The following is a 25143-nucleotide window of genomic DNA, read 5'->3' as shown; positions in this document are numbered from 1 at the left end:
ACCATGGACCGCTTGTACTCGGTTAGATAATCTAGAAGGTATATTCTGATATATGATGGCAAAAGGCGAATACGCTCGCCCCCAGCGGCCCCCCCTCCAACCCGTCCCAGGATCAATACGGAGGAGGTAAATCACGGGCGGCTACTAGCCTTTGGAATAGTGACTAGCATATAAGGGAAGTATTTATCTCGGCTTTACCGAGATTCGAACCTCAGATTTCATGTTGACCTTATGGTCCCATCAAAAGGTGACAAATAAGAGATCATAATGATATGGAGAAAATTGATCTAACTGCTTATTATTACTTGCGAGACCAAGATACCAATTTATTTTGAAGTACTCCAACATAAATATCTTGGGTTCTACTTTTTGTAGCTAATGAAATGCACCTTTCGGCTTATAGAAGTGAAGCATTAGTTTGACTTTATCATTTTGATTTAGTGTTGAGCCTAATAAAATTAATGAGTTAATATTCTCATTTAGACACGTCATGATATTTTGGCCTCATATGCCCTAGTTTAAATCTTGATGAGGATGTCAAGACTTGAGTGGGGAAAAGGGTAAACTTAGTTAATTACAAGTAGAAAGTCATGGATTAATCAAGAAGATTGTTAAAGGAGCTTGTGACTCAATCACATAATATATATATTGAAGCTTCTTGTTGGAAAGGGGCTCACTAATGTCGTACTTAAAGATTTAACTACTTGGTTCTATTTAGTCCGAAAGCATTTATTTTGTTTTTAATAGAATAACTAATCAAAGAATATGGAAAAAAAAAAGAGATTTGCAGATGATACTTGATACGGGCTATGGAGAATAGGTTTAGGAGATAACGTGGAGGACAAATCAAGATGAGGTGACAGTCAAAGTGGAGATGGAGGGGTATTAAGTATTTGGCTCTATTGATCGTTTGACCTCGGAATTCTTAAATCTCATCTGAGTGGTTCCGAAGCAGAACACTCGTATAGGGCCGACCGATTGTGAGCTTGGTAGAATATAAGAGTTCTAAAATTTTACGATGAAAAAGAGAAATAGGGTGTTTGGTCAATTAATGGTCAGTCAGACTTAGAAGAATTTGGTCAGGCGAAACTTGCCCGAAGGCAAGGCTTTCTATGAATGCTCGACCGGGCAAAAGCTTGGGTGGGCCTAAAGGCAATTAGCCCTATAAAACTCTCTACTATGTTCAGACAGATATAGGCTAAACGGATATAAGGTTCTCTGTGAACACATGGTAGGGTAAAGCCCAGACGAACTTAGAGATATTTGACCTTATATAGTTCTCAATACGCGTTCAGTTGGATAAGGGCTAAACGAATATAAGGTTTTCTGTGAATAGCCGGCCTGGCAAAACTCAAACGAACTTAAAGATACTTAACCTTATATAATTCTTGATACGCACCCGGACGGGTAAAGACTAGCCGAACATAAGGTTCTTTGTAAGAATCCGACCGGACAAGGCTCAGGTGGACCTAGAGATACTTAACTTTATATAGTTCTCAATACATGTGTGGTGAGATAAAGGATGAGAAGATATAAGGTTCTCTATGAAGATCCAGCCAGACAAAACCTGGATAGACCCTGAGATACTTAACCTTATATAGTTTTTGATACACACCTAGACGGGTAAAGGATAAAGGAACATAAGGTTCCTTGTGAACACCCAACCGGGCAAAGTCCGGACAAATGTGAACACTCAGCTGGGTAAAGCTCGAACGGACCCAGAGATACTTGACCTTATATAGTTCTCAATATGCATTCGGCTGGATAAAAGCTAAACGAATATAAGGTTCTCTATGAACAACTGGTCGGGCAAAGCCCAGGCGAACATAATGATATTTTATCTCATAAAACTCTACATAAATACATTATCATTTGGATGAGAATAAATTGAACATATGACTCTATATATGCCTGACCTGTTAAAGGTCGGACGGGTTTGAATTATCTGAAGATATAGTACCCCTAAAATATAGTTCTAACATATATGATTGTGACATAATAAGGGTATCATATTAGTTTTTGAACAAATTCTTGTAGTATTTTATGTATGGTTGAGCAGATTAATACAATAATAAGTAATATGGCCGATCAGGTGGAGCAGCTGAGATGCATTCAACAGAAAAATAACAGACAACGTTGGGATAGCTTGTGATGATTGTCGGGGAATATTCCCTTGAAAGCTCCTATGAAAAATAACTAGTTTCCCATTAATAAGTCAGTTATAACAGCATTCTCCTGCAACAATTTCAGTAATGACGTGAAGTATAAATGATAAAAGAGGTACATATGTGGGTAGAAAAAAGATTTCTCAGAACTATCATGATACACCCAGTTGTACTTTCTTCCATCACCTAATAAACTCTAACAAATCGGGAGTCACCTCACGATCGCAGAGGTTATGTGAGGTGGTATAAAAAAAGGAAATCCTCTTCGCTGGCAAGGTATGCAAATATCTGCATCTAAAATCCTACTTTCTGGCATTTTCCATTACTGTTCTTCTTCATCCACTTTGGAGAGAGAAGACTGACTTCAGCGTCGAAGGGCCTAGCCAGGGATTCCCACCCCAGTCTTAGGTTACTAATGCTTTGTTGGCTCGTCTGACTGTGCGTAGGATCGCTGAGGAGTTTCCTTCAGATCTCAAGAAGCTCATTGTTTATTGATCAATCACTCATCAGAGATAGTGTACCATCTCATCGCCTTCAAACAAGATTTAGTTTGACGTCGTCTATGTGATTCTTTGCCTAAATCTGAAGCTTTGTGATGGAGGAGGCTGGAAAACTAGAAACCTCAATACCGTCACCTTAATGTAGGAAGATCTGGAGTTTCTCATCAATGCCAAAGTGCAGAAGTTGCTTCAATAGCAACAACAAGCTAACACTGGTGGTATGCTGCCACCACCAAATCCGAAAGCATCAATAACCGCTTGATATTATGTTTTCATAAGAGCTCTAAAGTTATTGAAAATTATAAGATAATCAGACCTATGTTTCATAAGATAGACCCAAGAGTAATGAGTGCAATCATCAATAAAGAAAACATAATACCTTGAACCTCCTTTTGTAGGAATAGGAGAGGGTCCCCACACATCAGAATGGATATGATCAAATGGAGCAGAAGAAAAAGAAAGACTTTTAAAAAATGGCAAGGCAGAAAATTTGGCCAGTTTATAACTACTACAATAAGAAATATCAGAACTTTTTAAAGGTCCTAATACTCCTATAGAAGCTAAAAACTACAAACGAGACACTGAAACATAACCTAAACGGGAGTGCCACAAATAAAAATTAGAAGATGAACGACTCAAATGAAAAGATGATAAATCCACACTTGAAGTTACAAGTTTTGGTACTTTGAATTAATCTAAAACATAGAGTCCTCCTTGCCTATGATCGGTCCCAATCAGCCTCTGAGATCGCGAGTCCTGAACATAACAATTGAATGAAGAAAAAGAGACTAGGTATCCAAATTCACATAATTGACTAACAGAAACAAGATTTAGAGTAAGACTTAGAATATAATAAAACATTAGTTAAAAATAAAGAAGATGTAACAATTGAACTAACACCTGCTAATAATATAGGAGTATCATCAACAGTCACAATAGATATAGATGAGCTGGGAGAAAAAGAAATAAAAGATGACAAATTGGATAACATATGATGGGAGGTACCAGAGTCCAAAATCCATAAGGACGAAAATATATCTGAAATACCAGACGATGACAAACCTATATGAGAGGAAGCTGACATGGCAGAGGGTTGTGAAGCAAGGAACTGTTGAAACTGCTCAAACATATACGAATTAGATTTCCATGAAGCATTTGCACAACCAAGCATGATGACAGAATGAATAATTTTCAGAATAATCAAACTGTAAGGATACACATTTATACGATCCGCAAAAACTGACGTCGGTGCCGAAATTGACAACATAGGGCGTCAACATCGAAATTGGCAGAAAAGAACGTCGACACCGAAATTAGCAGCATAAGACGTCGGCGCCGAAATCGATAGAAGCAGGATAGAAAATAGATGATGACGCCGAAATCAACAGCAACAGTAGGAGACAGCAGTAGCAATAAGAAGCAATAATAAAGGGCGGTAGAAAAAAAATTAGGTAAGAGAAGAAGAACCTGGCTCTGATACCATGTAGAAATTAAGAGAAGGGAAAACTAACCATATTATTGAATCCAAAATTAATTAAGAAATAAATAGTACAAGGTCTTTATATAGTTAATTATAAGAAAAAAAATCTAACCCCTAAATCGAAAAGGTAAAAGACTAAATTTAAATCTCAAACTGAAAAAGTAAAAGATTAAATTATCCTAAGACTATAAATAAATAATTCTAATAGATTATATAATATAAATTATATAATCTAATATTTTTAAGATAAATAGGTTGTGTTTGGTTTTCTTTTGCCATCAGATGTGCCCGACTGCATGGACCCTGTCACACAAGTCGTAATTTGTTCCCTGGTTTATCTTTTTTCCTTTTTTATTTTATTTTAAAGCTGTGAAGTCGAGAGAACTCATGTTTTCTAATAACATTTGAGAAAGGGTGAAGTGTTGTTGATGACATTTCCTCAAGTTTAACTTGTAAGCTGTTCTGCGTCAACTAATCTATTGTTTTGGTTGAATAATTCTGTTCTAGATACAAATTCACTGGTACATTCTTCAGCTTAAAGGAGTCTAATTTATTAATGATTTTGCCAATTTAAACACCATTAAAAATGGCTATAAGCTGACGCTGATGAGACTTGCAATTTGCCTTGGGATTGGGAGAGTGCTCGTTTAACCAAATGCACGTGCATTTTGCAATCAACGTTCATTTGTAGCACATGAGATGTTATCAACATGAGACACATGAGATATTATCAACATGAGATCTGGGGTTCGAATCTCGATAAAATCGAAATAAATATCTCGCTTATTTGTTAGTCACTATTTCAAATACTAGCAGCCGCCTGTGATTTACCTCCTCCGTGTTAATCCTGGGATGGATTGACAGGAAGATGTTGAGACAAGCATATTCATCTTTTACCATAATAGAAAAGTCAAGAATATAAATCTAACATATAACATGAGCTACCAAATCGTTTTGATCATGGGCATTCACTTGCACTCTCAATAAATATATATATATATATATATATATATATAAAAGACTCATTTAATCTGTGTTGAGGTTAAGTTCTCATGGGATATCTAATTGATTAGATGATGATAAATTTTCTATAATAAAATAGAGATTCATTTCCGACGGACACATACTGAAAAAAAAAATTCCTCCCACCCTTTAACCACTTAACAATCGGTCATAAGTCAACCTCATGATTTATTTCCCTTCATATAAGAGACATGTGAGGGACACCTAGATGAGCATAATTATCTTTTGTTACAATTTAATTTTTGACGAGATCCCGACTTGATGTTGTACTGAAATTTACATGAAGCTTAATACTCTAATCAAATATTAACATGATTTTAAGACGAAAACACCAAAATGGACTAATGTATCAAAGCCATGAAGCCATAGACCAAAAGTTAGTCAATTTTTATGTTGAGTATCCTATCATTGCAAAAGTTACCTGTAACTTACATACGGTCGACCGAAATATAAATTGGATGGTCTAGCCTTGAATTTTGCAAAACAGACTTGCTTTTGCGTGATCCATAAATACAATGCTTATCAGACCGAGGATAAATTAGGCCAATTCCAAAATAGATCCTCACTATTATATATGGCAGATTGTTGGATCTGTCAAAAAGTGATGGAAGACAATCAATCTGCAACTTTGTTAAACGCCCAGGAAAAGCTATCTTGCGATCCAAATTCCTATAAACGATATAAGGTAGAAGTCAGAACAGAAACCATAGAAATACATGAACATTAGTTGTAGCACACTTAAATGGAAATATTTATTTAACTACTTATAAAATGTAGTGCTTACAAGTTGGCTCAGCCGAAGATCTGGAGGTGTATCATGTTCAATGTTAGGATGCCCTGCAGCTTCTAGAGTTTGGCATTCTTCCAAATCCTTTTTCAAAGCTTCAGCGCCAATGTGCACGTAATCAGATAGGCAATGTGTGCTTTTTTTGGCTGTTTCATCAGCACAAGAAGATTGGCTTTGGAGGAACTCCTCACAAATAGCAATATTCTCTGCCAACTGCTGTGAATTCAACAGGTACTGTGATTCACTTTCCCACCATTTTGTAGCTCCTGTAGGATGGTCAACTTGTTCAAATTTATTGTCCTCAAGAAGCACCTGATGTTCTTCATCACCAGAGTTAACACTCAACTGTAATACAGAGTATATTTTAAAACCAGGTGGATAACATCAAAGAAAATATAGTATTTTCCATTAAGACATTCTGTCTGAAATTTATATATCCTCATTTTAGGTACTATATGTACATCTGTTGAAGCCTACTGCATTCCATACTTCCTACTACTACCAAAATCTCCACTTCAGTATATGACATGACTCATTTAATCTAAACTAATATGTGTTAATATACAGTTATGCCACAAGTGATTTTTTGACTCGATATGCATGCTAAGGACAAAATAAAATGATGATTTTGGTGGCATAATATTTGTATTAACTTGATTAAATAAGTCATGACATGAAGTGAAGATTTAGGAAAAATGTGGTGGACATGAACTACTAGTACACTACATGAAGATACATGTAAATTTACACTTGTTAGCTTGTACAAATAATTTTGGTACAGAACAGATATGGTCACCTGATGAGCAAGTGACGGTTCAGGTTCAAGCATGTCAAAATTCTCTTGCTTATCAGCATTCTGTGGAGATGATACTGATTGTATGCCGGGAGAATGGTCTGACTCAGCATCAACAAAGTCTGGCCCTTTTCTATCGCCTGCCTTGGTTTGCTCCTGTTGCTGCTGATAGAATATTTTGGACACAACATATTCACCATCCTTCTCATCCTCCCCTGTGCCTAGGTGGTATTGGTGCATTACCCAATTTGTTTTCTCAGGTTTCTCCCCCTTCATTGTGCTCATATACAAGACCATTATTTTTTTACACCCAAGATGTCTCCCATCAACAATTACAGGTTTGGTCTTCCCAGTCTTGTGCCAGCGCACATCTCCATTGCCATAAGTGCTTATCTTTCGTCTCTTTCTAGTCCCAGTATTATATGCTTTGAAAGTCCTATGGAAAAAGTGAGATGCACTCCCATCTTTTTTGACACCTGGTACATGATCATATGTGCCAATAAACAAGAAGCGAAAATTGTCTGCTATTAAGTGCAAAATAGTCTGGACAATAGTTACATAAATAAATAAATGGAAGAGTGCATTTTTTTTGTCAAATCATTGTATGGACGAGAAATTCTAAAATATTCGCATTCTCTCTCTTTGACATTGCTTCCATCACAATAACCTCCATAACCATCTAAACACCCTTCACCATAGGAGTCAAACACTAAACATGAAGAATAAAAGGAAAAAGATGGATGAATAAGTGGACAGGAAGGTTCGGATAGAAGATTTTTTGCAAGTGAAATAATAATAATAATGAAGATGTGACTAGTGCATAATGCAAGATTTGCAAATTTAAACAAGAAGATAGACATAAACTGCCAAAACAAGAGAAATAGATATCAAATGTTACCTGGTAATTTCTGTGGGTGAGCGTAACAAATTCCTTCTTCCTCTTCAACAGTTGGAATGAATTCATTAATAAAAGGATGAGGTATCGCATCACCTGTCTTAACTTTTGCTAACAAATGTGATATCAACTCTTGATCAGATGGATCAAACTTCACACCTTTAGGCAATCCTGGCCACTCCTGGACAATCTGGACATTGAATGAACTTTTACATTCTTCGAAAAAATGTCAGATGTAAGGAATTTGGTTTACAAGGATTATAGATGCTGAACCTCAAGGGATAGAACTGTATATCATGTTTAATTAAAATGGTTTGCAAGATGTGCTCTATAAAAATATAATAATTGCAATTGCAACTATCAACTATGATACAACCTCCGAAGCAAATTTCTTCATAGGCATTACATTATAGAGTTTATTGAAAAAGTATGTACGGAGAAAAACTTACCTTCAGATGAGAAACTGTATGAAAGTTAAAACAGAATTACAAATGTATTAAGTTAAAACAGAATATAGTTCTGAACATATAAACCATTTTCTTCTTTACATTGTCTACACAGTTTTCACAGGTCACAAAATAGGAAGTGGTAACAACACAATTTCTACCTATTGTTGCTTCAAAATAACCATATATCTCAAACTAATCAAGGTGCTTTTGATCTATTTCATTGATGATATTGTTGTTATAAATTTCAATGACAAGTAGACCAATATGAGAAGATAAAACAAAAGTATCACCATGCTGGCCATGGTCTTCCTATTCAAGTGGCAAATGCTTCAGGAATGATGATCTGTTCAAAAAATGCATTAAATTATCAAGTAACCTAGCAACCAAAGGCACCACTTAAATATACGCAAAAACCCAATGTCCCAGTAATGTGTATGTTTTGTATTCTTATGCAGCAACACAAATTGTGAGCTAAACTGCCACAAACAAGTTATATAAGAACAAACATCCTTTCAGCCATGCTCATCATCATCATAAAATCAATCCATATTATTATCTATTAGTTGGGCCAACTACATGGATATTATTCCACCACAGAGCTATATGCAAAACTATACCACTAGCAATATGCAGAGTGGGGTTTACCGCAAATACTCAATCTTGTAATATTTTCTTTTATCCTAAAGGACAATAATTACACAATATTTTAAAATCTTCTATTTAGTTCAACTGTCCATTCTTTATCCTATTAATCATATCTTCATCACTATCTTCTTGCTGAATAGTTTCGTTACACCACCACCAATTCTCTGTGTGCCACACCTCCACCTTTAGACACTCCATTTCTTAGCCTTATTTTTGATTAAAGTCAATGTCACATTAATAATTTCAAACTCTTCATTCCAAAATTCTTTCTTCAGTCTTTAGAAAGTCTTACATTAGTATCCTACAAAGTTCATTGTTGTGTAAAATTCTAAAACTAGTTTCATCTTATAATTAGTAAAACCTATATCTAACACTATAATTAATGTTAATTAGTCAAATATTCTCTTGGTATTATATTACATTCTTTAAATAAATGGATCTAACTTCTTAGAAAGAAAATTTGACAATGATTATTATCACTCTTCAAAGTAATCACTCATCTTTATGCTTATTTAATTGCTAACAGTCATAAGATCATTGTTAAGAGGGATATGATATTGTTTGGGTTTGTTATAGAACTATTACATGGTGCGTACAATGGGGTGAGTCTAAACTGTTAATATCTATTACTATTACATGATCTAACAAGTGATCCTTTTGATGTTAGACTAGTGTTGACAGACAAGATGAGAGGAGACCTATTGGGGTAATCTCAAAAAATGTTCGCCTTGCAATGTTGTGACAACATGCAACAGATGGATGAATGGGGAGAAAAAATGCACTCAACAAGGAAAGCAAAACCACAAGACACAATCTCTTAAGTGGGCTTCTCCTTGCAGCAGCATTTGCTACAAAGGAAAGCTAAATGAAAGAGAAGGAAAGCACTTGATGAGGATCCTTGGAGTGGATAGGAGGATTATGATTTGAGAGACACGAGCGCCAGAAGGAGAAGATAAGCATATTTGAAGGGAAATGGTAAAAAAAAAAAAGGAGCATTAAAGGACAAGAACTTCTTTAACTCAAATTGGAGGAGAGAATTAGGGAGGAGAAGGAAACAATACAATAGGCACTGCACTGAAGAGTAGGACATTGTAGCTGCAGTAGAAGGAAAAGAACTTCTACTCATAGGTTTGGAGGGAAGGCAGCCTCAAGAAAATCTCGTGGATGATGCTGTTCTTCATACGGAGGTATCGCAAGGAGGATAACCTAGTAAGGTGGAACAGAATAGAGGTTGGCACAGCCTAATTGAGACAGTATATGGAATTTGAGATGGAGCTGGAGAAGGTGGCAGGAAGAAGAACCAGATAATGCTCCCACAATTTGAAACAGCAATACACAAGAAGCCAGAGAAGACGCCTTGAAATGGCACACGGTTGGACTTGAGAAACACAACACCAGAAGGTTGCTCTTGGATGTTGGCATTTACGCTCTCAAAGAGAAGGTTGAGTAAGAGCTTGTGTCCTAACTAGCAGAAATAAGGTATCACAAAATTGGTCAACAAGTCAAACTTAGAAAGCTTTAACAGACGTAGTAGTCAGAGAGGGAATTGATGATAAAACAATAGAATTCAAGGTGCAGCACTGGAAGATCAATGGATGAGGTTCAGTCATTTATGAAATTGGCAGCCTTCTCCTTACAAGATTGCTATAGAAAATCTAAGCTTAAAAGGAAGTCTCTGATAATATTGACATCTTAATTGGGATGAAATAACATAGACTTTCATGTCTTTTAAGTGGACTATTAAATGGCATACATATTAGACTCAACTCTAAGAACTTGTTCCTCCGAGGATAGAAAACCAAAAGAAAATAAAATTATAAAAACTTCTCCAACAACACTTTTTCTCCATTTCTGTTGTTGAAAATGAGGAAAAGAAAAGACAAGAAATATTCTCTAAGTTTCCTCTATATTGCTTCCTTCCAATTTGGACAGAAAACTAACTTTTGCATGTAACAGAACTAAATAAAAAAAATCAAGATATTTTTTCGTTTTAAACCATTTTTTATTAATTTTTTTTTTATAAATAAAGTTTTTAAAAATTCCTATCTTTTTGTTCCCTCCAAGGAAAGAATTGAAAAGAAAATATTTCACAATTATTTGCTATGAGTTTGTTTCCTTTATCTATTTTTGTTTCCAAACTATTGCTTTTCTTTGTAAGAAACAAAGCCTAAATGTATCACTCCATACGAGACTAGACCCCTAACACCTATAGCTATTGGAAGTACTTAATCGTACAGTAAAGAAAATCAATATGAGGATATGCCACAGCCTTGCAGTTTCATAAGATGAAATGCACTTCATGATAGCATATATGCATGAACTCATGCATGTTCAAAAGATTCCAAAACCAATTATCATTTTGTACTATAAAGTAGATTGAAAAAGCTAATACACAAAAACAGATGAGGGTAAACTGAATTCAATCCTATCTACAAAGATGGAACTTATACACATTAGAGAGCACCCCAAACTAGCTATTGCTACAAATGTGTAAACTATTATGAGAAAACTAATAAACAAGGAAATGAAGAAAATACATTTGTAGCCTATAAGTATCTGCAATCATATTGAGTATATTGCTTAAACAATGAAGAGAATTATAATGATTGAGATGATTAAATCAATTCCTGTGCATGGATTCCCTAGGACTTATATGTTTTGGTAAATCATAATGATTAATTTCAACATAGAAACTCATATCAAAGAAAGAAGCATACATCGCTATTATCTATTGTGTGGTTACATCTAGGACAAACTTTAGTTGGATTGCTTTTCCAAATGGCTCTGCTTGGATCCAATGCTTCAGATGCATTTTTTATCTTTGTAGCAATCCTTTTACTATCAACCAACCATGAGGGGCTGCATTAGATACAAACTTCATTATTAGATTGCTCCAACCAAAATCATTGGATTCAAGTGCTAGAGTAGCATGGATTAAAGTACAACTCAAAGAAGGAATGACACCAAAATATCACATTTTGCTCACCTTTCAGAGCAACATAGATCACCAATTAAATAAATTAATTTAACTTCCTTAGTAGTTAAATGGAAGCACTTCATCAATCATTGATCTAAAAGAAGTCCAATTTTTAGACATCAAAATATCCCAAAAGAAGCATTTGTATTTCTAATATTAATTGAACTAAATTATTTATGCAAGATGACACTGTTGACCAATCTTAAAAGTTATTTATACCAATCAACAAAAGGCAGTGAAATTCTCATCCTGTCTTCAAAATTCCTTTTTTAACAACCAGAACCAAATGTAAGAATTGACAGATAAACACTCATCCTGTCTTCAAAATTCCATTTTTAACAGACAACCAAATATGTAAGAATCCACAGATAAAAAAAATTTAGTTCTGACTTCTGCTCATTCTTTGCCTATGGCCCCTTTTTGTTATTACTGACTAGACCACTAATAATAGTCTATGAAGGTAAATGAATGCAAATGAGCTTAACTGATTCTGACCTTTTGTTTTATCCGAATATGATCGGCAGCTCCTTCATGGAGAAAAAAACAAGCCCCTGATTACTATTATGATTGCAAAATCATTGAACTGATTATTGTCCACTAAACAAAACAATTAAGTGGAAAAATAACATAAGCTGATTCATTCTGAAATAGAGTTCCATATATAGCTTGATCAGTGGCTACGATGCTGTGGTATCATTCGTTGGAGCATCTTCATAAACATTTATACCATAGCGTTAGATTTTAACCACTCAGACTAAGACGTGACGATCAAAAGAATAAAAATTATATTTTTCAAGGCTTATTATGATAGACAAATAGAAAAGTAATCGATCTTGAGAATAAAATATCAAAGGTCCTTTTAAGCCTCTAAGACAATAAATCTGCGAAGGGGAGACTTTATAACATATGAAAAACCGCAAAGAGAAATGATCGCAAGGATGGAGAGATTACCCGCTCATACTGGAAGGGATTTTTGAGGGAAGCGACGCCGTGTGCTTGATCGATAGTCCCAACCGATCACAGAGGGAAAGAGATGAGTGGTGACTTAATGATTTTTAGGGCTGGAGACGGAGAAGAATAGTAAATTGCTAGCGTCACTGTCACTGTCACTTACTGCATTGTTGCTACTGGAGGTAATGGGCAAAAATGGGACAATGGTCAAAACCAATTAAATAAAAAAAAAAGCAAAATCCTTTTTCATTAATTATCCATCAAATCAAGTCCTATATAAAAAAAAAAGAAAAAATATTGCTTCAGGTTTTCTTTCCACCCTGTTTGAAAATAATTTAAGTTATGATATTGAATTGAATGTCATTATGAATTGAATTTCATAAGAAATTGAATTTAATTTTCATGTTTAGAATGATTGCAATTTAAGTTATGAAATTCTTCTGTTTTACCATTTTATCCTTCTCTCTTTTTTTTTTTCTTTTTTTATAAAGAAGAGAGAATGAGGGCACAATGGACATAATATGGAGAATTGAATTCCCTATCTAAATCACACATAAAGATGTGTGATTTACTTTTGCTTTGTTTGATGGAATTGGAATTGAATTCCATATCAATTCTTAGCTAAAAAATCATTCCAAAGCATGGAATTCAATTCCAATTCTAAAAGGAATTGAATTTCATATCATTCCAAACATGCTATTCATGATCGTTCCAAATTGACGCTACGAGTAACTGAATTAGTTACTTAAGTGGTGGATTTAATTTAATAGCCCAGAGTTTGAGGGGCGTAAATAACTTTCTCATTTAGGAGCCGTTCGGTAAAAACGGTCGAAAAAAATTTATTTATTTAAGCGGTCAACGTTTCCGGCTACGTTGGTAGGATATAAAGATTAATTATTCTGTTTGGTTTAATTTTAAAATTATAATGTGATATAATTTTAATTACAAAAGATAGTGTTTGGTTTAATTTTAAAATTATAATGTGATGTAATTTGAATTACAAAAGATAGTGAAGTTTTGTAATTTATATTATAAAATAAATATTATGTAATTCGATTACATTATTAGGTCATCATTTAACCAAAATTTAAATATCGAATATACCCCTATTCTATTGCGGCCGCCGCTCATCGTCGTCGGTCGTTACCGCCGCCCGCCCGCCATCGCCTGTCGCCACCCGCCGTCAGCTGCTGCTCGCCTGCCACCACCCAACGCCGCCGCCGGCCACCGCCAACCACCGCTCGTAGTCCACTGCCGTTGGTCGCCGCCCGCCGCCCATCGTCGTCGACCGCCGCGCTCCGACGCCAACGATCATTATCGGCCACCACCGGCCACCTTTGGTCGTTACCGCTGCCGGCCGCCTCCGCCACCGGCTGCCGCCGGCCGTTGTCAGTTGCCGATTGTTAGCGATCGACAGTTGCAGGTGGCGGCGACCGGCGGAGGAGGCCAACGGCGGTGGCCGTTGGTTGCCGCAAGCTCCAGTAGAGGTGCGACGACCGTCGGTAGAGGTCGCAAGATATTTTTATCATTTTATAATAATACGAATTACATTGCTTATAAAAAATAATGGACATCAAATAAAATAATATAATGGTCCTTGTAATCAAAGATTATATACATTACATTATCAAACGTAGTAATGTAATCAAGATTACGTACATTACATTAAAAATTTGATTACATTACAAATTAGATTACATTACACCCAACCAAACCAAACGTAGTATAAAAAAATTAAAGTCACATAAATCATTAATTAAAATCTTCTATTTCAACCTATGATTTCTTTTTTATTTTTTATAACTCTCGTTCAATTATTAATATTTGAATTCATGGACAAGAATATTATATTAAATTTTGAAACATTTTTATTTATTTATATCAATAGTTTTTAATTCAATATTAATATTATTATTATATTTTAATATATATATATATATATATATAAACTACGCCCATGACGACCGGTCATGATCGATCCCAAGCCCGGATAAAGAAGGAGGGCTGCGTTGGTTGTCAACCAGTGTCAAATTATGGCAAATATTCTATGAATGGATCCATTAAACTATTGTGCTAATGCTAGGTTATTCTCCGGAATGAACGTGTTGCAGGGTCCGACTGTAACGTCTCGGCAAGGACCACTACATCTTCATAACTCGGGTGTAGTGCTAAATATGCACTACAAGAAATTTTAGATTTAACCACACCTAATAGACAATAGTTTTTCGAGAAACTGTTGTCTTTTTGCCATTTAACAACGGTTTTATTGAAAATCGTTGTTGTTCACCATAATTTTTTTTAAATGACAACGGTTTTTAAAAAATTGTTGTCTAATGTATATCAAAGACAACGATTTTTAAAAAATTGTTGTCTAATGTATGTCAAAGATAACGATTTTAAAAAACTGTTGTCTTTTAGCGTTGCTTACATGATAATATACAACAGTTTTATTAAATTATTGTCTATTGAATGTTGTTGAATCCCAAAAAAATAATAGTTTTTTTAACTTCACAAAAAAAAACTCACGAACAAAGAGTTTTTTTGTTCGCGTGAGGCTAGGTCACCACTGTCGATTCCCCTTTCCCCTCCTTCCCAACCCGACGTTGATCCTCCCCGCATACATAACCACCAGCCAAGAGTTACTCGACGCTGGCTGAAGCCTCATTGAGTCGTGCCTTGCTCCGATCAACGTCATAGCTGCCGTCGCCGAGCCCTAACTCTTCCCCAACGCCGGAGCCACGAGGAAATCGATCGCGCTAGCACCAAGCGTCCACCGCCGGCTAAGGCTCTTCTCCACTGATCACTGGAGTCCATCCGAAGATTTCTCTTCTCCTAGAGTCGCCGACCCCGCATTGGTGGATCTCCGGTTAAGAGGGGTTTGAACCCTAGATCTAACCTCCTGCGGCGCCTCTCTACACATCGCAGCTTCGACGACCTTTTCTTCCGCTCCCTTGAGACCTTCTTCCCTGAGTTGCAGCATCGTCGCTACTCCTTTCCTCGGCATTAGGAGCGTCCATAGCGATTTCAACGGAACAAGGGTTCCCTCCCTGAAGCTGCCTACTCTATCCCACGTTCGTCGGCCTATGAGGGGAGTCGTTACCATGGTAACATAACAACAACAGAAAAAAGTTGTCTTTGCTTCTGTGGTCTTTGTAAACTTTTCCCCCAGATCGTAGAGACCTTCTTCTCTGGTTACTATGAGAGTCAAGTTCAAAATCGTCTCTTTTTTTTCGATTTCTTTTCTTTTATACTTCAAAACGATCAATTTAATATTTATATGGTACACTGACATGAGATTTTAGTAGATACGTTAGTTGATTGTTTGAGACATTAATTTCTTTTTGAGAGTCGGTGGAAATATAATAGTTATTGTAGCTCTTTGTCATTTCATGGGGAAAAAAACGTCTATCGTCATTAGCAGCATTGGTTGATTTTATTTGTTATGAATCATTCATAATGTTTTACTCTTGATTTCACTTTTTAACAGGTCATTCCTTTCTTGAGAGGAACAGCATGGGAGCAACCGCCTCTCGATCTAGCTGCTTACTTGTATAAAAATCGAATTGTTTATTTGGGCATGTGTCTTGTTCCCGTAGTGACAGAGTTAATGATGGCAGAGTTCCTATATCTTCAATATGAGGATGCTAAGAAGCCAATATACATATACATTAATTCTACCGGTACAACAAAAGTGAGTAGATAAGCCATTCCTGAAGGATTATACTAATTTGCCATAATGTCATGCTGCATTATTATATTGGGTATTTTATGCGTTGAATATATTAGAAATTTCTCATTGACCTGCAGGTTGTACCTTAATAAAAGCATTACTATAATCAATAGATCATTATTTAACAATTTACAGGTTTTGGCTTAATCTTGTGGCGATATATGCCTTTGACCTTTGGGTATATGTTAGTTTTAACTCGTATTTCTTCATTTTCATGACAGAGTATTGCAGGACGTCCCTATTCTTGTCATGGTCAGCATGCTTGCCTATTTCTGCTTCCTGGAGCAACTCTTAGTAAGATTATTCAACTTTCAAATACAATTTGTATTATTATTATTTTTTGATTTTTTAATGATTTCCAACACACTTGTTCAATTTAATCTCATGAGTTTACATTTACTTTCAACTAAAACTTTATTCTAACAGGTTAGTGAATTGGGTCCCCATGCTCTTGCCGTATCTTTGCCATTTGCTTGTGTTCTAGGTCTTCTCGCATCCATGATAGTTTCAACGATGGGTAATTCATCTTTCTCTTCCTATGGTTTTGCAATTTCAGGTTCTTCCAATAATTTCTATTAGCTTTCATATATTCAGTATCCATTTTTTTTTATCATACAACAAACCTTAATAGCGTGTGTGTGATTGCCACATTGTTGTACTGAATCTGTGTTTTTTACAATGCTTTATGTCAAACCATGAATTTGAGTGTTTTATTTACAGTGAGCCAGAGCTACATTTGGGCCTATGCATCGTTCCAATTTGCATTTGTGATCCTCTTTACTCATGTTTTCTATAGTGTGGTAAGGTGATGCGATTCGTCAGATGGATTTGGTAGCCCAAATTTTTTGTTTAATTTTTAATACAGAAGTTGAAAATCCCCTTGTTGATTCTGCAGCTAGGAGTAAGCCCTGTGTTCTCCATTTTACTTTCCTCATTTACTGGGTTTGGTATTTCAATCAGTATGAACTCTTTGCTCATTGAGTATTTAAGATGGAGGGCTAGGAGAACTTTGCGCTCGGTCCAACTTAATCAGAGTCAGCAGCAGAATGAAGCCAAAAACCTTGCTGGAGTTGAAGATGGAGATGACACAAGGTAGCAAGACTTGGAGAACCAGATTCAAGATCCTAACCCTTTGCAACATGGACAAAATCATTCGTAAAGACTTTGAGGTATGATCTACCAACTTGATGCAAGAGATCAAATTTTGTGCGCCTTATATTGATTGATGTTTTTATTGATGGTTGTGATAGATAGGCTTGAACACTGAGTAGCAATATGATTTCCTACTGCAGCAGCAATATAAATCTTAATGTTTTCTTCCTACTATACAATCAAATAAAAACATATTTATGTTGTTTCAGGTAATTACTGCAGCCATTCCTACTATAGTTGGTGAAAACCTTAACGTGTTCATGACTTTAAGAGCCACCATATTGTTTCAAGAGGGTACCATTTATGTTACATAGATAATGTTTTTTGCACTTCTGTTAGATGACTAGATCAAATGGTTTTTATGGTTATGTAACATTTATGCAGTGCAATTAGATTCACGTGTACAGTTTAGTTTCTAATTTGTAATATATATCTTTATTCGAATAGGTGTCCTCAAGAGTACTGGGAAGAATGCCGACAAGCCAAAAAAAATGGAGAGACTTTAATAAATTAAGGAACACTAGGAGTTGCAGTCCCTCCTCTTCACCGACATCTAAGTAGAAAATCTTGTGTTATATTGTTCTACCTTTATTTTAATAGTGTTATCATTTTGTTGGTTGCTTATGAAATTTCTTCAGAATGTTATAGATATTATTTTTGAATGTTAGAAAATTATATATTAAATTTTATTTTAAAATTTAGTATTTTGAATGATTTATAATATTGGAAAATTGTGTATTATTTTTTTTTATTTTTTATCTAAAAAAGACAACGGTTTTCACCGTTGTCATAGATAGTTTAAAACTGTTGCTGAAGACTCTACTATTAAAGGTAGACGCTCAAAGACAACGGTGAACAACTGTTGTCGTTGAATGAAAAGACAACGGTTTTTCATCGTTGTAAAACTGTTGTCTTTGCCTCCAAAGACAACGGTTAAAAACTGTTGTCTTTGGGCACCCCTTTTAACAACACGGCATTTAAGAACAGTCCGAAAGGGGCTACGACAATGGTGAAAAACCGTTGTTGTTAGGCTTTTTTCTTGTAGTGATGCAAGAGTTTGCGTTACAGGATTCGACTGTAACGTCTTAGCAAGGACTGCTACATCTCCATGAGAACTTGGGGTATAGTGTTAAATAGGCAAGAGTTCTCACACCATAGGTTGAATAAGAACAAATATAATAAGAAAACTAATAATCTAAGATTTGGAACATTGGATATAGGAACTCTCACTGGTAAATCAATGGAAGTAGTAGATATGATGATTAGAAGAAGAATTAGTATTTTGTATGTACAAGAGACAAAATGGACAGGCGAGAAGGCAAAGATGATAGAGAACTCGGGTTTTAAGTTATGGTACACTGGAAAGAGTAAAACAAGAAATGGAGTGGGCATTATTGTCGATAGTTTGTTAAAGGATGAAGTTGTAGGAGTAGTTAGAAAAGACGATAGAATTATAGCCCTTAAGATAATAGTGGCGAAAGAAACTATGTGTTGGAACCCCAAGGTTGTTTTGGTGTGATCAGCAAGTTAAGTTAGGTCCTGCGTTTATTTAACCCTTGTGTCTAAGTGTGCAGGAGCTTAGGAACACAGGAAGTCGAGCGGAAGACGCGGCTAGCGAGAAGGACGGCACGGGGAGAGAGCCGACGGGCTCGGTGCGTCTGAGGGACGAGGTGACCGCGGAAGAGTACACCGGTGGACGAGAAGAACGTGCGCAGCGTTCGAGGGACGAGAAACCGGGAAGGAAGGCTGCTCGAGGAGAAGGCTGGAACTTGGGTTCGGGTGAGCCCTATTCCGGATGGCCGAGATCACCCAAGCTAGCGGAGCCGGAGCGAACAAGACCCGGACCGAGATGAGCTGAACCGGAGGCGAAAAAGTCAACGTTGTTGACTTTGGGCTCCGGGGCGCCCTGAGCAGTAAAGTTGACCAGATCGAGTTTTGACTCGATCTGAACGTTGGGGGATAAGTTTTATCCCCCCAGCACGCCCGGAACCCTTCCAGGCGCCCCGACCAAGGCTATAAATATAGCCTTGGTCCAGAAGCTTTTAAAATGAACTCACTGATTGTAAATCCAGTGCTTGCACGCTCTCTTTTAGTCTAAGCTTCTGTTTTCTGCGCTACATTACTGTACGAGGCTTCTTCGCCTGAAGGAGATTTTTATTGAGCTTAATCTTCCTTGGATTAACAACCACATCGGTTGTAACCAAGTAAATACTTTTACCTCGCTTTTTCTTTATGCTTTTAATTTACTGCTTAGTTTATTTATGCAAGTGTTAGCTTAAAGAGTTCGAGGAGGGTTTGTTTTTCTTTTTGTGTTAGCAGGATATCCAACAACCCCCTCCTAGCCGGCCCAACGGTCCTACACTATGAACATAATTAGCGTATATCCACCATAAGTAGGATTAGATGAAGCTACTAAATCAAGATTTTGGGAGGACTTAGATGAAATATTACAAAATATTCCACCAAATGAAATGATTTTAATAGGAGGTGACCTAAATGAGCATGTCGGAGTGAAAAATGAGGAATATGAGAGAGTACATGGGAGTTATGAGTTTGGAACGAGGAATGAGGAAAGGAAAACTATATTAGATTTTGCGATAACATATGACCTTATATTAGCTAATACATTTTTAAGAAAAGAGAAGAACACTTAGTCATATTCAAAAGTGAGAATAATAAATCATAAATTGACTTTCTTATGGTTAGGAAGAAGGATAGAAAGATTTGTAAAGATTGCAAAGTCATCCCTGGAGAAAGCTTAACTACCCAACATAGGGTAATAGTGTTGGATATACGCCTCAAACATAGTATCAATAGAAAGAAAATATATACAATTCCTAGAATTAAGTGGTGGAAGTTAAAGGATAGGAAGCAAAATATATTTAAGGAGAAGGTAGGAGTACAAGCATTAGGTGAAATATACGATAACTCTAATACAACATGGGATAAGATAGTATCAAAGTTAAAAATAGTAGCTAAGAGTGTATTCGGTGAGTCAAAGGGGCATACACCACTAAGTAAAGAATCTTGGTGGTGGAATGAGAAAGTACAAGAGAAAGTGAAGGAAAAACGAATTGCTTATAAGGGATTATATATTTGTAAGAATGAGGAAAACTTTAAAAAATATATAATAGCCAAAAAAAGGCTATGAAAGTAGTGAGTGAAGCAAAAAATGAAATTTTTGAACGGTTATATAAAAAATTAGATACAAAAGAAGGGGAAAGAGACATTTATAGAACAGCTAAAGTGAGAGAAAGGAAAACAAGATATCTTAACCAAATAAAATGTATTAAAGATGAATGTAATAGGGTATTAGTAAACGATGGAGAAATAAAAGAGCGGTAGAAGAGGTATTTTCATCAACTTTTTAATGAAGGTTTAGGTGACCAACTTAACTTAGGTAATTTAAGTAGGTCAAATGAGCATAGAAATTTTAATTTTTATCGTAGAATTTAAACTTCAGAAGTAAAACAAACTTTAAATGAGATGCACAATGGAAAAGCAGTTGGACCAGATGATATTCCAATAGAGGTATGGAAGTGCTTAGGGAAACAAGGTATTGAATGACTTACAAAATTATTTAACATGATATTGAAAACGAAAAAAATGCCAAATCAATGGAGGATAAGTACTCTAGTTCCCTTATATAAGAATAAGGGAGACATACAAAATTGTGCAAACTATAGGGGTATTAAACTAATGAGTCATACTATGAAATTTTGAGAAAAAATAATAGAAAAAAGATTAAGAAAGGAGATCACAGTGAAAGAAAATCAATTTGGGTTCATACATGGAAGATCGACAATAGAAGCTATACTTCTTCTTAGACAATTAATTGAAAAATATCGGGAGCAAAAATAAGATCTACACATGGTATTCATTGACTTAGAAAAAGCTTATGATAGGGTCTCAAGAGAAATTATATGGAGAATTTTAGAAAAGAGAGGTGTTAGCGTAACATATATTGAACTAATTAAGGATATGTATGAGGATGTAACGACCAGAGTAAAGACTTCAAGCGGAGTAACTAAAGCATTTCCAATAAAGATAGGGTTACATCAAGGATTAGCTCTAAGTCCCTATCTTTTTACACTAATTATGGACGAACTCACTGCGCATATTCAAGACAGTACCGTGGTGCATGTTGTTTACAGATGATATTATTTTGGTAGATGAGACACGTGAAGGAGTAAATGCTAAACTAGAATCTTGGAGAGAAACACTAGAAGGGAAAGGTTTTAAGCTTAGTAGGTTAAAGATAGAATATATGGAATTTAAGTTTAGCAATATTAGAAGTAATGAAACAATTGTTAAGATAGGAGAGGGCGAGTTGCCCAAAATCGAGAGATTTAAATATTTAGGATCATTTTTGCAAAATGATAGAGGGATTAAGAAAGATGTCTTACATAGATAATTTAATTGTCCAAATTTGTAACAAAGGTATGTATCAATTAATTCTCTATTTGTATGTTAATTTTATTTGCAAATTAATTACCTTTATTAAATTGTATAAATATGACAATGTGTTGATTGACAGATCAACTTTGGATAATCATCATAACAACGATGACGGCCCATATGAAGAAGAATTGGCATCAATAGCAGGCAAGGACTATCAAAGTTTAATTTAAAATTACTAATTGATTGATTAAAGACAATTATTAAAAATAATAATTGTCTTTATTATTGTAGGTTCTAATAATATGCGCTAGCAAATAATTCAATGGGATAATATTAAACAAATTCTAAAGCTTGGTCAATACAGGAAAATTCATATTAAAGGTTTCTTTTTACTTTTGTTAATTATGTCTATTTAGTTCTATAGAAGATGCCTGTACAATTTATTTTTAATTTGTTAGCTATTACACTTATGTTAGCTTTAGTTGTGCTTATAGATGCTCATGGAGTAGTTGCAAAGACAAGCACCTAAATCCGAAGCTGTTCTAAAGGTGGAGAAGACGATGTATGCTGCATCATGGAGTAGTTGCAAAGACAAGCACCTAAATCTAAAGATGTTGCTTCTCTATATAGCTTTGTTTTTATCAAACATTCATATGTAGCTTTGTTACAGGCCACGTATGCATGTAAGCTTCTTGTGGATTTAAACATGACGGCTGAAAAGTTTCTGCTTGGGCAATTTTAAGAAATCCAAAACATCCATCAACTTCTGCATAACAAATGGCTATTAGAGTTGAGCTGGTCTGAACTGTAATAAGTGATGTATTTACAAGGAAGAACAATAGAGAACTTACAGTCCTGTTGTTGACAAAATCCTCGTAAAAAAGTATAATATGATGGGAACTCTTGAAGTAGTCCAAAGAATCAGTACCCAATTTATCGACATGCTTTAGTTCAGGGATTAATGATGTTATATCGATTGTGGACTTATATTTTGCAAGAATGTACGCCTGCATATTGTATAAGCAATGGCTGTTAAAATTCTAGTTTGTGGGAGATATAGGATTCTATGGTTCACATATTCCTCATCCTTGGAATGCACATGAGCTTTATGAGTTCCATTAAGTTGCTTCACGTTGCGATTATGAGTATTTGCGATTATTGAAAATAAACGACGGAGTAGATTTCTTCTAAAAAGAAACATTGCAAAAACTCCTCTCTTATTGAAATACTCGTTTATGTCACGCCCCGGAGGAGTCTCTGTCCGAAGAAATTTCGGCAGCATCTCCCCTGTACGGCGGACAATCTGAAACTTTTCTACAAGCACTATATACCTCAGCCACATGCGGCTGGAATAATAACAATAAAAGAAAACAAACACCACGCAGTTAATATCAAATTCAGCCTCTGGCTGACACAACCACGCAGTTAAAAATAAAGCAGCCCACTCGGCTGTACCAAAACCAAAACACAAAACTGCTAGCCGGCTAGACTTACACAACCAATAACATAAATACAAAATACCACATAACAACGTCAACACTCCAAAAATAAAAATCAGAGTACAGAGCTAAACAAACTGATACATAAAACAAACAAAACATACGTGAAACCGATAAGTCTTCTGATGTGACGTGGGGACCAGCAGACAGGATGCTCCAAGCGACACCATAAATAACCTGGTACCTGAAAAGATAGTGTCAACGGGGGTGAGTTCAACAACTCAGCGAATACCAATGGACATGAGTAGTAAGATATATCTAACAACAACAAACATGGAATACAGCTTCCTAATCATATATATAGGGAATATGCAAAACTGAAAGGTAACTGAGGAAGCTGTACTCACCAGGAACTCCTATCCAGACAAAAGGGTCGTCAAACCGAAAGTGTCAATAATCCTGTATGCAGGTCAAAAGTATGCATCCAACCAAAATGCAGCAACCAAATGCAGCAAACACAATCGTAAGAATATAAATACATCAATGCATATGATGCTAATGATGCGTCCTGGTCACCCCGACGCGTCAGCCATCTCACACACAAATGGCGAGACCGAGTGGGTAGGGCTATGACAACTGCGCACTCTGCCATCGCTGCTCATGAGTGACCGAGTGGACGGGATCGGAGTACTCCTGTCCTGTGACCCCAAATCATAAATGGGGGAGCTCAATGCTCTCATCTCCCGGTACAAGATGACGGGGAGGACATCTCTGCCGGCTACCACGCTGAGTCACCTGACCAACGGAGCCAAACAGAGTCCACCATCTGCCGGCTACTACGCTGCTACACTAAATGCCAGCGGAGCCAAACAGAGCGGAACTGACTGCCGGCTACCACGCTGGGTCATATGACCAACGGAGCCAAACAGCAGAACCGCCACACACCTGCCTGATATACCACTAAACCATGAGTGGGGGTGTGTGCAGTACATGTAACTGGCGATGGGCTCAACCATAGTGGAGCCGACAATCGCACAGCATGCAATCATGATGCATGTCACTATGCATAACAAAAACTGATCAACATAACCATATCCATGTATACAAAATGGGTACTGTAAAAGCGATGGTCACATACCAAAATCTAGAGTACACAGGTCAGATAGAATATCAAAAAAAAACCTATGTCCTAAACATAATAAGTATGGAATATCCTGATCAGCATAGAAAAATCCATATATATATAATATGGGTACCACAGTATCAGTAGGTCAAATCCACGGATCTAGGGTATACAAGTCCTCTAAGGTATAACAACCTAGATCTTAAACATATCCCTCTTCCATAGCATGTGTACCAACAATATACACAGATTAAAGAATCAAGGTCTAGGCACACGAATCATATATGATATACAAATAGAGGTACACACGTCAGGTATGGTATAAAAACCTAGGTATCAGATAATCTAGATACACATGCCAGAAAAATAAAATCCAGAACCTAGTCCGAACCTCAGTAGGTATGGTATGCCACTTACTCTAGAAACCAAGGTACTCATGGCAATGATCCTGAAACATAAACATGGATACATAACAAACGGCCAACAGATCATGGTATGGGTATCAAACCGTGACATACCAAGGCAAACATGATCATTGCTTGCAGCTATAAAATACTATGCATATCCAATAGACAATATCATAAAGATAAGTCAAGAGGTACCCGCCTCAAATGTAGATCGTGTCAACCATCT

The 25143-nt window shown here is 36.1% G+C and overlaps 1 protein-coding gene across 1 annotated transcript; it reads right to left on the bottom strand.

The window, feature by feature from the left end:
* Positions 1-5545: 5545 nt before the first annotated feature.
* LOC122026967 (SUPPRESSOR OF GAMMA RESPONSE 1-like) lies at positions 5546-12822 on the bottom strand. The gene is made up of 6 exons (XM_042585735.1): positions 12666-12822; positions 11455-11596; positions 7647-7833; positions 6752-7224; positions 5953-6300; positions 5546-5837 (listed from the first exon to the last, which is right to left on the bottom strand). Exons 1-6 carry the CDS (start codon positions 12671-12673, stop codon positions 5784-5786), a joined length of 1212 nt encoding a protein of 403 aa, XP_042441669.1. The 5' UTR covers positions 12674-12822; the 3' UTR covers positions 5546-5783.
* Between the last annotated feature and the right edge of the window lie 12321 nt (positions 12823-25143).

This window comes from Zingiber officinale, chromosome 10A, assembly GCF_018446385.1.
Source record: "Zingiber officinale cultivar Zhangliang chromosome 10A, Zo_v1.1, whole genome shotgun sequence".
Lineage (NCBI taxonomy): Eukaryota > Viridiplantae > Streptophyta > Magnoliopsida > Zingiberales > Zingiberaceae > Zingiber > Zingiber officinale.
Note: the sequence above shows the minus strand (reverse complement) of the source record. Positions and strands in the feature narration are given on the sequence as shown.